This window comes from Eumetopias jubatus, unplaced genomic scaffold, assembly GCF_037043125.1.
Source record: "Eumetopias jubatus isolate StellerSeaLion01/CBP00866 unplaced genomic scaffold, mEumJub1_p1.0 scaffold_5, whole genome shotgun sequence".
In the NCBI taxonomy this organism is placed as follows: Eukaryota; Metazoa; Chordata; class Mammalia; order Carnivora; family Otariidae; genus Eumetopias; species Eumetopias jubatus.
The window spans coordinates 112,797,905-112,812,343 of NW_028274811.1; the positions used below are offsets into that span (position 1 = coordinate 112,797,905).

General features: G+C 49.1%; 1 protein-coding gene across 4 annotated transcripts in view; it reads right to left on the reverse strand.

The window, feature by feature from the left end:
- Window positions 1-14,439, reverse strand: part of ARHGEF37 (Rho guanine nucleotide exchange factor 37) — a 46,134-nt gene that overhangs the window by 11,338 nt on the left and 20,357 nt on the right. For all 4 annotated transcript variants that reach the window (XM_028106681.2, XM_028106679.2, XM_028106680.2 and 1 more), the window contains exons 5-9: window positions 6,700-6,899; window positions 5,240-5,370; window positions 4,468-4,572; window positions 2,624-2,734; window positions 1,493-1,822 (exon numbers count right to left, since the gene is read on the reverse strand). In XM_028106681.2, the coding sequence (XP_027962482.2) occupies window positions 1,493-1,822; window positions 2,624-2,734; window positions 4,468-4,572; window positions 5,240-5,370; window positions 6,700-6,899 (877 nt within the window). The remainder of the gene's footprint in view (window positions 1-1,492; window positions 1,823-2,623; window positions 2,735-4,467; window positions 4,573-5,239; window positions 5,371-6,699; window positions 6,900-14,439) is intronic.

Consider the following 14,439-nt stretch of genomic DNA (forward strand, 5'->3'; position numbering starts at 1 on the left):
AGGGGCCTGGCAGCCCTGGAGACAGAACTAGAGGGCGGGAAGAGAATGACAAGATCATCTAATCAGATTGACCCTCTGCCTTCAGGAAAGAGAAATGCTTCTTTTTGCAGATGGTTCAGGCTTAATTAAATTCAAAAAGCGTGTCTGAGACAGAACTCTGTACTAAATGCTTTGAAGGCCAAAAAGAATAAAAGCCTATAGTTCCAGCCCTCCTGAATAAGGAGAAACAGCTTCATCCAGCACCCCAGCTGAAGGCAGGCTCTGCGAAGTGCTTAGCACAGCACCTCCTAAAGGCTGTTGGAGTACACACGATGGGGAGACGGGCTCTCCCAGCTGCAAGGAGGGGGCTTCTGAGAGCTTCACGGAGAGATTCATTCATCTGTCACATATTTGGGGAGTTCCTACCATGCACCAGGCACTGTGAAAGGCATGGGGAGGGCACTGGGCTGGGGGGTATTTCAGGCCAAAGAAGCGGTCTGTGCAAAAGGACGTGGTCCCACTCAGAAGCAGTGTGCTGCAAGTGGGAGCACAGGGCGGACCGGGACCAGGAGCCACCAGGGCAGTGGGGCATGTGCATTTCAGAGGAAGTTTCATGCAACACACTGCACAGGCGTGGCTGCGCTGGGGACCATGAAGCCCAGGAGACAGCGTGTGGTATGAGGAGTGCTGGCCTGCCCTGGGGGCCAGGCGCACAAGCCCCTCAGCTCTGACGCTGACATCAGAGACAGATCTGAAAGCAGCTTGGTCTTCTTCCCCGTATCAACCCCGGTCTTTTTCCCTGTGTCAACCCCCGTCTTCAAAGCTCTGAATTCAAAGTTTGCACTTGGAAGTTTGTCCAAACTTCTTTGCAATCTATTTCTGCTTTCAGCAGATAGCTCTTCTAATAGGCTGCCAAGCACTCTTCAGAGCCCAGGCTGCGGGACTTGAACTGCCAGGGTTCAAATCCTGCTGTCGGCTGTGTGGCCTTGGGCACGCTGTCTAACCCCTCTGGGTTCGGCTTCCTTTTGCAGTGAGCTTGCCGATGATAACTACTCTGTAGGGTCAGTGCGAGGAAAACTGGGATAACACAAGGAAGTACACCGTACGCGCTCATGAGGACGGAGCGGCTAGAAGTAGTAACAGCAGCGGGAACGCCAACTGGAGACACTGACTCCCGACCGCGCAGAAGGGGCCTGGCCTCTGTCACCGACTTCTCATACATTCCAAGGAGGGGCCCCAAGGTCTGCTATTTTCCCAGCAAAGCCTCTTCGGCTTCTGAGTCCCAGAGCCCAGGAATTGCCTGGAGTCCCAGTTCTATCCTTGTTTGCATGATCGGGTCCCATTACTGGAGGGACAAGCACAAGAGAGGTCCAGAAGGTGCCCGGGGCCGCCTGCTGCACACCTGATGGCCTAATGTCCCTCCATCCCAACCCCCCGCGAACAGCTAGCTGCAGGCGCCCTGTGGCCCCGCCTGGCTGTTCCGCAGAGGCACCCTGGGTCCCAGAGGCCTTACCTGGGCCAAGCTGCCCTCTGCCCTCTGCAGAACTTGTTGAGCAAGCTCCCTCTGGAGGCCCATGAATGTGCGCAGGATCTGGCCCAGCCAGCGCGTGGCCAGCTGGTTCAGCTGTGGGAGCTCGGCCACTAGCAGGGAGTTGAGGGCCTGGTACGTGTGTCGGGCCTCCTGCTCCTCGTACGTCACGCTGCCCACCTCCAACAGCTTCTCTTCCACCCTCTCGAAGTCCAGTAGTTTGTCCAGACGCTTCTTGATCAGGTTCTGAGGGCCAGCCAGGGCTTTAGCCAGGCTGCACAACGGCTGCCACACCAGGCCTTTCAGCCTCTGCTTCTGCGGGGAGAGGGGAGCTTGGGGTTGGGGAAGGAAGCGGCAGAGGCCAGGCACCAGGAGAAGGGGTTTTGGAGGGAGCTAGGACCGGGCTGTAGTCCCACCCCCACCGACTCGCTGTGACTTCTTGCATGTTATCTAAACTTTCTGGGCCTCAATGTGCCCATCTGAACAATGGGGACAGTGTATGTATGAGCTTAGCAGAGGGCCTGGCACTTCCTAACATCTGTGCACAGCTCTTAAAAGATTTTGTAGAGAGGAGTGACCACAAACACAGTCTTTGGGGCTCAGATCCCATCTTGCCACCGACCATCTGAATTACCTGGGAAGTCACCCTCTCTGAGCCTCCACCTCTCACCTGCAGAATGGGACTCTTAACAGCATCTACCCCATAAGCTGGTTGTGAGGATTAATGGAGATGAAGAATGTAAAGGGCTGAGCAGCTTATCTGCCTGGCAGATAGTGAGGCACAGCAAACATCAGCTGGGGCTATTTTTAATCAGTAAAATGCATTAATAATAATCTCTGCTCTGCTGGCTACTCTGGGCAGTTATGGATATGACAATCATATAAAGGGCCTGGCTTCTAAATATTATTCCTTTTTTTTTTTAAGATTTTATTTTTAAGTAATCTCTACACCCATAGTGGGGCTCGAACTCACACTGAGATCAAGAATTGCATGCTCTACTGACTGAGCCAGCCAGGAGGCCCCTAAATATTACTCTTTTTTTCTCCTAAATATTATTCTTCCCAGGCTCTGCCACCTGCCTCACAAAGAAAGGAGAAAGGAAAAGCTCCACTCACAAAGTGTGGGAAGGCCTGGAGCTGGAGGTCTCTCATCAGGCTGCAGTGCTGTACCACAGGCCCCCCAGGGATGTCCAGATCGTACTCCTGGGGCCTGAAGCGGAGGAAAGCCTGGACCCAGAGCAAAGGAGAGACAGCCAATCAGGACCCATCATAGCCCTCTCACGCCCGTCCCTCCCCCGCCCCCCCGAAGAGGCTGTCCGGGTTCTCTGCACACCCACCATGACAGGGAAGCACACAGCCTATTCCATCCTTGCACAACTTGGGTGATTAAAAAGTTCTTCCTTAGACTAAACCAACATTTTTCTCCCTATTCCAGTGCTGCTCAAACTTCGTGTTTGCATAGCACCTCTGTGATTTTACTGCCATGTCTATATTCCACATATTCTATTAATACTTGAAATCAACAAACCATTCCTATTTATATCAATGTATTTTTAAAAATCACCTTATGACACTACCATAATGGGAAAACCAGCAATAACTGCCACACATAGCCATGCAAGAATAACTGTGATAAAAACAAACAATGTCATTAAGTTCTGTCCGGACATCCCTGCCTGCAGAAGGTGCCCAGCCCAAGACTTGCTCTGCCTGTGTTAAAGACATACCAGCAAAAGCAGCTTCTCCTGCACTCAGAGGATTAAAAGAGGGAGTCACGTGCTTGCTGTGGGATTCCATGTCAACAACTGTGTTGTCATGAAAGCCTGCATCTGGGGGAACATAACCTAATGCTTCCAAATATCTGTCCTACCCCACGAAGCCAGATGGGGCTTCCACGTGCCTCTGCTTTCTCTCTCATGGCTTCTCCATCCTCTCTCGCGCGGGCTCAGGGAGCTGCCCCTTCCATCTCGCTGCACTGTGACAGGATCCTGCTGCCTTCTGCCGGTGGGGGGGGGGGGGAGCAGGAAGGAGCCAGAACAAGCAGGGGCATCTGCCCCACACAGAGGGGTCTGCAACTACAGCCTCCTGCGTTTTCCACAATTCCCCTAAGGCCACCCCAAATCCCATTATCCAAAGAGCCTGTTATCATCTGACCAAGCTGCTTTGCACAAATGGACATGACGGAGGACAAAACCACAGAAAAGGGACGGAGTGGATGGAATGAGTCAGCATCGATGAAACAGTGAAGGGTATCGGCATAAGGAAAACGATGTGCCGGATGGCATGCAAACTGGTGTTCCTGTGGGCTGAATTCAGCCTGTAGAAATGTATTTTCTTGGGCCTGCATAGCATTTAGGTTTTCATTAAATTTGTTGCTCACGTGGACATACCACGAGATTTCATCTCAAAGGTTTTTTTCCCCCCCCTAAAATCAGAACTGGCTATGCTGGGTCCACATTTCCAAACAGCAACAGCTTTTCCAAGCCAAGTAACAGCTGCCCCTTTAGATTTTATTCATCCATGCATTCAGTCAAATTCTAAATATCAGTATGTATTTAACTCTACCGAAAAGTTTCATGAACAGCCTGTTAGGCATTAAGCCTCCGACACTTGCACATTTCACTCAGTAATATTACCTGCTTGACTTTCTCAGGCACCTGAGTGTGTCACCTGCTCCGGGTGCCAGACTGGCACGGTCCCTCTGGAGGGCTCGGACCCCAGTGAATTTTAACCCCTCTCAGTGGGAACCTCACCCCCTGAGAGCTCAGCGGGCTCAGAGGCTGTGGTCTGGGGAGTGCTTGCCTGTGGCCCTTCTTCTGACCCGCAGCCAGTGACCCGGTGACCTCTTCCCTTTGGGTTCCTGCAGCTGATGCGTTTGCCAGCTTGTCGGATGGGCCCCACATGCCTCCTGCCTGGGGGACCCAGCCCAGCCCAACGATTATTACGGGCAGGATCCTCACCTCCAGATTATCCAGGTAAACAGCCACATTGTTCTTCATCTCGGTCACACACAGCGACACCCAGTGGAACCTCTCTTCTAAATCATCAAATTCCTTATCTTCTGTCTGAGAGGAGAGTGACGTTTGTGAGAGCTGAGAATATCCATGCCCAGGGAGAGAGGGGACTAGTGTACGCCAACATCCTCGTCCCACGCTCTCACTGGGGACCACCTTTACCACAGCCCTGCCCATCAGAGCCAGTTCTTCATCCCCAAAGCTGAGTGGGACGGTTAGAGGCAGTGAGTGCTGCTTAATGGTTTTGTACTCAGATCACGGAATCAGATACACAAGCATCCGAGTTCTGGCTCCCTAGCTGTGTGACCTTGGGCAAGTGTTTTACCCTCCCTGAGCCTGTTTTTTCAGGTGCAGATAGGGTAATAAAAACACCTACTTTATTGTGTCGATCAAATAATGCCTGGTTCAGAGTAAGTACTCTATCAACCTGAGCTGCTCCTAGTGGCTATTCCAAGCTGGTTCTTCGCTCAGACCCAGAGATTAGCTCTCCTATCTGCATACAAGGATACTCAGAGAAAGAGCACACGGGATGCAGTGGAGAGAGCCCTACCTGGCCCTTCAGAATCATGTGAGGGTGCCAACTTGGCCTCCTCCTGGCAACGCAGTGCTAAGAGGTCACTTCGGTCCCTTGGCCCCCGCCTCCTCATCTCTGAGAGGACTCTATGCCACCTGCCCCGTGGAACGGCTAGGATGCCACCCGTCCTCCGCCTGCGCTCACCCTGGGCACGAGCCCCGCCTCCTGCTTCAGCAGCTGGCTCAGCCGGGTGGTCTTCTTGGAGAGGGTGTGCGTGTTGAGGCGGGCCAGCCGCTCCCGGAGGGTCAGCTGCTCCACTTTGGTGTACTTGGAGGCTGCACCAACAGAGGAGAGGGAAGGCACAGGAACCAAAGCTGACCCAGGAAAGCAGGCATCCCGGACACACCTGGCTAGGAGCCCACTTGGACCCTTTTCTCAAACATCAGCAGTACGCCTGTTCGAACGGCCACTCGCAAGAGGGAGAGCCCAGGCCTTGCTGCAAGGTGTGAGCCCTGGCTACACAGCTGCCCGCCTGCCCAACTTTGGCAAGGTGCCACTTGTTGGGCCTGTTTCCTCATTCATAAGTGAGACCAGCCACCTTATATGGTTGCTGGGAGGATCACATAAGATAGTGAGTCTGAATGTACTTTCTAAAGAACTCAGTGAGAGGTGAGTTGCGTGAGGCTCCTGGGCCAGTGTCAGCCAGGCCAGGCTGGGAACCACACTCCCCACTCGGGTGCAGGGCTTTCCACTGATCTGTCACCCCGGACCTGAGTCTGAAAGCCAGCTCTGCCTCTCACCAGCTCTGGGATCTACAGCAAACGATTTAAGCTTTCATTTGACCTGACTGTGAGATGGCACTACCGGGGCCAGCCTCTGAGTGTGACTGTAAGGATCAAACCAGATAATGAATGAAAGATGTGTCACAGGAACTAAATTATCACTATTATACCATCTGGATCGTGCAGTTGACTTTGCTCTCTACTTGGGACGCTGCTTCATTTTCCAAACCTTCCTGTTTTAACAACCTGAGAGTTCCCCACCCACTAGCTGTCCTTCCCAAGGTATATTTATATATACTTGGCCTCCTCCATATTCATTTCTCCTCCACAGTATAGCAGCCATGTGGTTTGCATGGGACTGATCTCACTTTGGTTCAAAAGGTGGGTGCTAGCTGAGATAAGCAAATTCATAGAGTCCTAAACCCCTGGCCACAGTGATCGATACATAAGCCAGGCCCAAGCCAATTAGCTCATGGCATTCCCCTAACCATGGTAACTGGTTCAGGGTGAGCACATGACCCAAATGGGTCCTTTCAGAATGATGCACCAATCTAATTTATGACTAAGGGGAGAAAGGCCCTGTCTTATCCTAGAGGGTATGGTATGCAGATGTGAATCTTGGAATGGCAATAGCCATTTACTACTATGAGGGAAGTAAGCCTGAAGATGAAGCTGACACACAGTAAAGAGCAGAGATAAGAGAATTATTGGGAAATGGAGCCATCACCCTGATCAAACTCTACCTAAAGTCCATATGACCTCTGGACTTGTGGTTACATGAGCCACTACATTTCCTTTATTAATGAAGATAGTTTGAAATGAGTGTTTTTGTAGCTGGAAGCATTCTCACTGACATAGCCCCTAAATTCCCCAAGTCCTTACCCACTTCCTTGCGCCTCTTGTATTCATTGATGTTGGTGTTCACGTCCTGGAGGGCAGAGACAGCCCTCTGAAGCACAGGGTAGGCACTGGCATCAGGGACGGTGTTCTCCAGGATTTTCTGCAGCAGCAATGGGTACTTGGTAATCCTCTGCAGAGGGATTACCAGTAAGAAACTGAGGCCAGAGGGCCCAGCTTGTGGCCTGAGGGAGAAGGCTGGCGTTAGATAGGGAAAGCCCACCATTTTGGGCAACAGGAGTCCAGGGCTCTAGGCCCAGCTCTGCCTTTTAACTTGCTGTGTGCTCTCAGGCCTACGTCACCCTCCTTACGTGGTTCTCAGTTTCCTCATCTGTAATGCATGAGGTCTAGATGCTAGACAGGCACAGCTAGTTCTCACTGTATCCTTTTCTGGGCCCTGGTTTCCCATCTGTACTAAATGCAACGGTCAGTTCTCTGTCCTCTGCTTCCTTGGCCTCTCAGCAGCAGACAGAGCTGACCAGTCCCTGCTCTTGAAACACTTTCTTCTTTTGGCCCCAGAGATGCCCTTCATCCTGCTTTTCCTGCTCCATGGGCCATTCTCTTCGTCTCCTCTGCTGGCCTCGCTCCAATGCCAGAGCGCCCTGGGGCCTTCCCTCCCCTCCACTCACTCTCTTACTGACTTCATTTAGTCTGATGGCTTTAAACACAGCCCCAACCCAGACCTCTGTTCCCCTGTCCCGAGCTCCAGACTCACACAGTCAACTGCCTGCATGACATGTCCACCTGGCTATGTCCCAAGCACAACTCTGTGTGCTGGACATCCATTTGAGATTTCATTCAGTAAAATGGTTCTGTGGCTTTAAAAGTTGAAAGTTTAAAAAAAATAATCACAGGAACTTTATATGTTTATAGAGATGCATTTAAATTATTTAAGGGTAGGGTGCCTGGGTGGCTCAGTCGGTTAAGCATCGGCCTTCAGCTCAGGTCATGATCCCAGGGTCCTGGGATCAAGTCCTGTGTCAGGCTCCCTGCTCTCCAGGGAGTTTGCTTTCCCTCTGCTCCTCCTCCCACTTGTTCTCTCAATCTCTCTCTCAAATAAATAAAATCTTTAAAAAAAAGTATTTTTTTAAAAACTCAGTTAATGGTAAAAAGTCATGATGTCTATTATTTGTCTTTAAACAGTTCAGCATAAAAATAGATGAGGCAAAATATTAATACTGGTTAATTTTAGGTAGTGGTATATGTTTGTTACATTCTATTTTTCTACAGGTGTGAAAATTTTCACTAAAAAAAATAAAAAATAAAACAAAACACAAGAAGGAGTAGTGTCAAGATCCCCTCCAGATGCACTATTCGATGAATGGATGACTTTTTCTAGTCCCTTTCTTGCTGATATCAGGGATTTGCGGAAAAACTACCCAAATCAATGGCATCTGGGAAGAGGCTCCCACAGTTTTCCCTTGATCAACACCAGAAGCCCTCAGACCTGCCTTTCAAGAGGCCCACGAGGGTTTCAAACCTGTGTCTAAGCATGCCTCATCCAAGAAGACTCATAGATGCTGCTCACAGCCCTTCTCTGGCCCCCTCTCCATGGTACCCTTGCCTCTTGCTCTTCCTCCTAAGGAAATATTTCCAGACCAAATGTCCAGGAAAGATCAGTCATGAGGCTAAGAATAGGTAGAGCAGGTGGGTGTGCCCTCATTAGCTGCAGGGGGCTGTGGGGGAGGCAAAGGCAGGATTACCTGTCAGGACATGCCTACGTTGACCATCTGCTCTCACCACGGGTTTCCTAGCACTTGGCTGACCACAGGCAGGGGAGATGGAAAAAGTCACCAGATATTTGCAAAACTCTGTCCTCTGGGCTTACTTTCCACGGGAGAGGGCCAACTGCCTCATGGGGACATCTGTCCACAAATAAGAGCACAGCGCGTCTTCAAAGAGAGGATCACAGCTCTTCTCCACAATTATCAAGGAGTCATGATAGAATTACAGCAGCTTTTTACGATTACAGCTTTTCTAAGGTAATCTGAAGGAAAAAAAAAATATATATATATATATATTTTTTTTAAAGTAGGCCCAACAGGGGGCTAGAACTCACAACCCTGAATTCAAGACCTGAGCTGAGATCAAGAGTCAGATGCTTAACTGACCGAGCCACATAGGCACCCCTGGAGAAAATTTTTTAAGTGGCCTTTCAAACAGGCAACAAAAATTGAAAGATAATCCCCCCACACACAAAAAAAGGAGAGGAGAGGGGAGGGGAGCAGAGGGGAGGAGATGAAAGACCAAAGCAAAGACAGATAATCCCCAGAGCTGGGTGGATATGGGGAGACAGGCCCCCTTACATTTTCTCAGTGGGAGCCGTGATTGGTAAGATCTTTTTAAAGAGCTGTTTGGCAATTTGTGAAACGTACAAATCCTTTGTTCCATCAGTCCCACTCCAGAAATGTCAACTCAAGCGAGCAAAGATAAAGGCAGAAGTTACCAGCAACTCTACTTATCACAGTGAAAAGCTACAAACAAGCCAGATACCCATCAGCAGAGGGTTGGTTAAACCACCATAGTCTGTGAGCTGCCTTGGAAAGGAACTCTGTGCAGCCATTAACAAGAACATGGTAGAACTATTCCTAGTGTTGTGAAAAGATATTCATAGCCATAGTTAAGTGAAAAAGTTGCTGGGGCACCTGGGTGGCTCAGTCAGTTAAGCGTCCGACTCTTGACTTCAGCTCAGGTCATGATCTCAGGGTCCTGGGATCGAGCCCGTCAGGCTCCTGCTCAGTGGGGAGTCTGCTTCTCCTTCCTCTGCCCTTCTCCCCTGCTTGTGTCCCCCCTCAAATAAATTTTTAAAAAACTTAAAAAAAAAATAAAATGAACGAAGATTGCCAATAAAGGAAAACAAAGATTATTTGCCTTCCCCAAACACTGCCTCAGCCGTCATTCTGAGATAGTGGGTGCTTTGTGCTGGACCGATTGGCCTCTGCGGGGCAGACTCTTCCCTGCTGATAGCTGCAGAGCTTCCTGCCTACTGCAAGAGCAAGCCTTTGATCCCCTTGGGCCTCAGGTGGGAGCTGAATTAAGAGACAGGATAAACTGAACACCCTACCCACTCACCCACCCAAATAAAAGGGTAGCAGGCAGCATGCATTTTGGAATCACAAAGAACCTGATTAGTCTCATCCATCCTAACTGGATAAGAAGAACCACTTACGAGAACCACTTACTACTGGTTGGTCTGGTGATTCTAGTCGGCTAAGCTCCAGAAACAGTCCCATGATCATAAGCACAAGAAGGCCAGGATTACTGTTTCAAGAGAGAGGAGATGGAAAGCAATGCTGGCAGGAAGAATGACATTCCTGGGGCAACATTAGACCAGGGGCTCTCATCGAGGGCACGGTGGAAACTTGCAGGCACAGGGCTGCTCCAGGCACTTGGTGGGCAGGGACCAGGGCAGCGGCCATCTGCAAGGACAACCCTGCTCTGTGAAGAGTGCGAAGTCTCCTAGATCCCTCTGGACGTGCACAGGCTGAATGAATGCCTCAAAATGTGCCGCAATTTCAAGAGCAGAGATGTTTTTGTGACACTTCGACTCCATCCGGTCACTTACCATAGCAATGCAAATTATTATGATGCTACCTTTCATAAACAAGACCCAAGCAGATCATCTGCTAGAACATCATACGTCCTACCTCCTCTGCCCCTCAGAGCGTAATGTTATCCCTATGTCATTTATGTTGAGGTTTGCTTCTTATCATACACAAGTAGGTCAAATTTGCTCTCATTGCTACTTGTCATTCTAGGGCACACACATTCTCTGCTCTTTCCTTTTTCGATACGTCTTACATGGAATGGCTTCTGACTTTTCTTTCCTTGAATCCAAACTCATTTATTATTTATTGTATGTAGGTGCCACCATCTGATTCCTTCATTAGATTTTCTAGGGTAGTGGTGCCCAAGCATCGGCACACTGAAATACGTATTACTTTATTAGACATTATTTTCCTTTTACTTCTCCTTTTTATTACAGTTAAGCCATTAAATTTTCTTTCCAGTTCCATATACAGGTAGAATATTTATATGTATTTCGAGAATATATGTCAGGATAATAATTTAATGTTTGTTATAAAAAAGGAGCATTAAGGAGCACCTGGGTGGCTCGGTTGAATGGCAGGCTCTTGATTTTGGCTCAGGTCATGGATCTCAGGTCATGAGATTGAGCCCTGCATCGGACTCCGTGATGCGCGTGGAGCCTCCTTAAGATTTTCTCTCTCCCTCTCATTCTGTCCCTCTCCCCTACCCCTCACTCCCTCTCTTAAAAAACAAGGGGTGGGGGTGCCTGGGTGGCTCAGTCGGTTAAACGTCTGCCTTTGGCTCAGGTCATGATCCTGGAGTCCTGGGATCGGGCTCCCTGCTCAGCGGGGAGCCTGCCTCTCCCTCTGCTGCTCCCCCTGCTTGTGCTCTCTCTCTTTCAAATAAATAAATTCTTAAAAAAGAAAAAAAAAAAAAAAGGAAAAAAAGGAGCATTGAAACCACCAGAGCTGAGAGCCACAGTGTGGTTTCAGAGAAATACAATCCCTGCCTAGTCAAGACAAGGATCATAGCTGGGGTTTACAGAGTGTCACTTGGGTACAAATGAGTCCAAACCCCCATGAGGTATAGTTATCACTCCCCCTTTACACATAAGGAAACCAGGTTCTGAGACATGAAACGGCTCTGCTAAGGTAAGTTAGGGGCAGAGCCAGATCTGCCACTGGGCAGTGTGGCACCAGGTGCCATAGAGTCCAGACTGGTCTGGCTGGGAAAGACCAGTGTGTGGAAGGCATGACAAACCACAGCCTCTGTGCCAGCTAGGGCCCCCCAACAGTGCTTCTAACATGTCTGAGCTAGATGCCAGTATTTGGTACCTGGGAGATGTTATATCAAAGTTTCTGACTTCTTTTCAAATATCAGAGGATCTGGCCACAGTGGACTCATATTCCTACATGGCAACTGAGGCGGATGGTTTGTAAAATAGGGCTGTAATTACTCTACTCACAGTACGCACACCCTTTGTTGTGATGGCTGCTGTATCCACTTTGAATAGGACCCCAGAGCCCCTCCGCTTGAGAAGTAGGGTCTATTTTTCCACCCCTTCGGTCTGTCACAGAATGCCAAGACCTCCAAAGGCCTTCCCCTGCCCTCCACCTCCCTTTTCCCTCCCTCCTGCCCTCTCCCTGTCTCAACCCTGTGACCGCCATGTGAGCAAGCCTGGGCCACCTGCCAGATGATGAGAGGCTGTATGGCCAGAGCTGAGTCAGCTCACGCATCTCAGATACATGAGAGAGCCCAGCCAAGATCAGCAAAGCTGACCTACAACTGATCACAGGCACGTGAAGGTGCTCAGCCAGGGCTAGAAGAATCTTTTACTGAGCCCGGCTATATTGCTAATGTGCAGCAGAGTGAGCCAAACAGATGTCTGTCTTAAGCCGTTCTGTTTTGGGGCAGTCTGTTATATAACGAAAGCTACTCGATAGAGCAAACATCAGCAGAAGCAGGGCTGCAGCTGCCCTCTACATGGGGTCTGTTGGCTCTGGTTGGCCATAGTCTCCCCTGCTCCCTTTTGCACCATACCTGCCACCCTGCTTCCCTCATTTTCGTTACCTGCCTCTCTCATACTGAAATGTATTTAGTGACCCTTGCAAAAGCCTAAATTTGTAAGACTCTTGGAAGGATGAATCAAAGGGGGAAGTGAATGTAGTTTTTTGTGGGGTAGAAGGGGCCAGGACATGGGTAACTGAAAAGGAGGCTTTAAGGGGTTGAGGGGATAGGCAAGGGAGAAGGGGAGGGGAGACAGCAGGAGCTCCCACAGGCGATAACATCATCTTCAAAGATCGAAATCTACACAGTCTTTCTCTTGGGTGTAAAGGGAATGTCTAAATAAGATCAAATAATAGTAGCCTCTCATCCTCCTACACTATTCTGATTTCCAGAAAATGACCTTCATCTATCTCCATTTGGGGAGCTAGTCCTGGGGAAGATAGAAGCCTTTTTGAAACAGAAAAGCAGCAGAACAATCCCAGGCAAGGAAATATAAACGACTCTTAAATATACAAAGAAATGACCAACTTTAATCATGAGAAGTAAATGCGAAATGAAACCACGCTGAGACACCATTTGTCACCTCTTTCAGTTGCAAATATTCTAAAGTTTAGTGACACACTCTGGTGAGGCTATGAGGAAACAGACACGCACACCTTGCTCATGGTATAGCTTTTATAGAAGGAAATTTTGCTATATTAGCAAAATTATCCATACATACTTTCTTTGACCTAGCAAGTCCATGACTGGACATTCACCTTACAAAAACACTTGCATCTGTGGGGAACCTGGGTGGCTCAGTTTGTTGAGCATCCAGCTCTTGATTTTGGCTCAGGTCATGGTCTCAGGGTCATGAGATCAAGCCGTGCATTGAGCACCACAGTAAGCACAGAGTCTGCTTGAGATTCTCTCTCCCTCTCCCTTTGTGCACACTCCCCCCACTCATGCACACTCTCTCTAAATAAATAAAACCTTAAAAAAATACTTGCACTTGAGTAAAATGACATATGCTCATGAATAATCACTCAACACTATCTGTAATCTCCAAAGAAAAGAAGCAAATCAATGTCCGTTAATAGAGACCAGTTAAATAAACTGGGGAGCAGCCATGTGGTAGAAGAACGTGCTGTTCAAAGGCTCATACATGTATGTATTGAAATAGGAAGACGTCCAAGATATATGGTAAGTGAAAAAAAGATACAAACTTTCTTCAAAAAGGCAGTAAAATGAGAGCATGTATTTGTATTTCCTTCTATATGCATAAAGGAAGTCTGCAAAGATTCACAAGCAATTTACAAGTGGTTGGCTTGACTTTGGGGCTGGGGGTAGTATTTGGGTAGAGGAAGGGACAGGATTAGACAGGACAGAATTGTGCTGCATAAATTTGGATGTTTTAAAGCTTCTGAACCACGTAACTCTTCTCCATTCAAAATTTTAATTTAAAAAATATCTGTTCTCTACATATCTCTATCTAGAGTTTCCACCCACTGGTGCTAGCTCTGGGTGGTGAGGTCAGCCAGGGCAGCTTTGTTCCCGTTTCATGGGGCAGTTTTCAGCTCTCTGTGGAGAGGCCTTCCGAGGTGATCCGAACCTGCTTCATGCCACTGCTGCCTACAGCACGTGGTTCCCCCCTAGCTCACCACCCTTCCCATGGGAGACATGAGTGCTGTCCACCGGATGTTTCTGCTTTTCCACCTCTGGACACCCAGGCAGGGTGGCACACCTGGACAAAGTCATGGGATTTGTTCTGGCCTCTGAATTATGAGAAGTGATGAACATCCTTTCTGGTCTGGAGCACTTGATTACCAGCATCAGACCTCCCAGAGCTCTCTCTTTTTTAAAAGGTTTTATTTATTATTTGAGAGAGAGTGAGAGAGAGCATGAGAGGAGAGAGGGTCAGAGGGAGAAGCAGACTCCCCATTGAGCAGGGAGCCTGATGTGGGACTTGATCCAGGGACTCCGGGATCATGACCTGAGCTGAAGGCAGTCGCCTAACCGACTGAGCCACCCAGGGCCGCCCCTCCCCACCCCAAGAGTTCTCTTGCCCTTCACCACCGTTACTGGCAATAATCCAGAGAGTGGCTGCTCTCTGGAGTGAGGATGGCACAGAGAAGAGCCTCAGGTCACCCGCAGTGGAGCATAGGAAGGTATAAACCCTGTTACTGGAAGCCACCGAAAGTCAGGAATTGT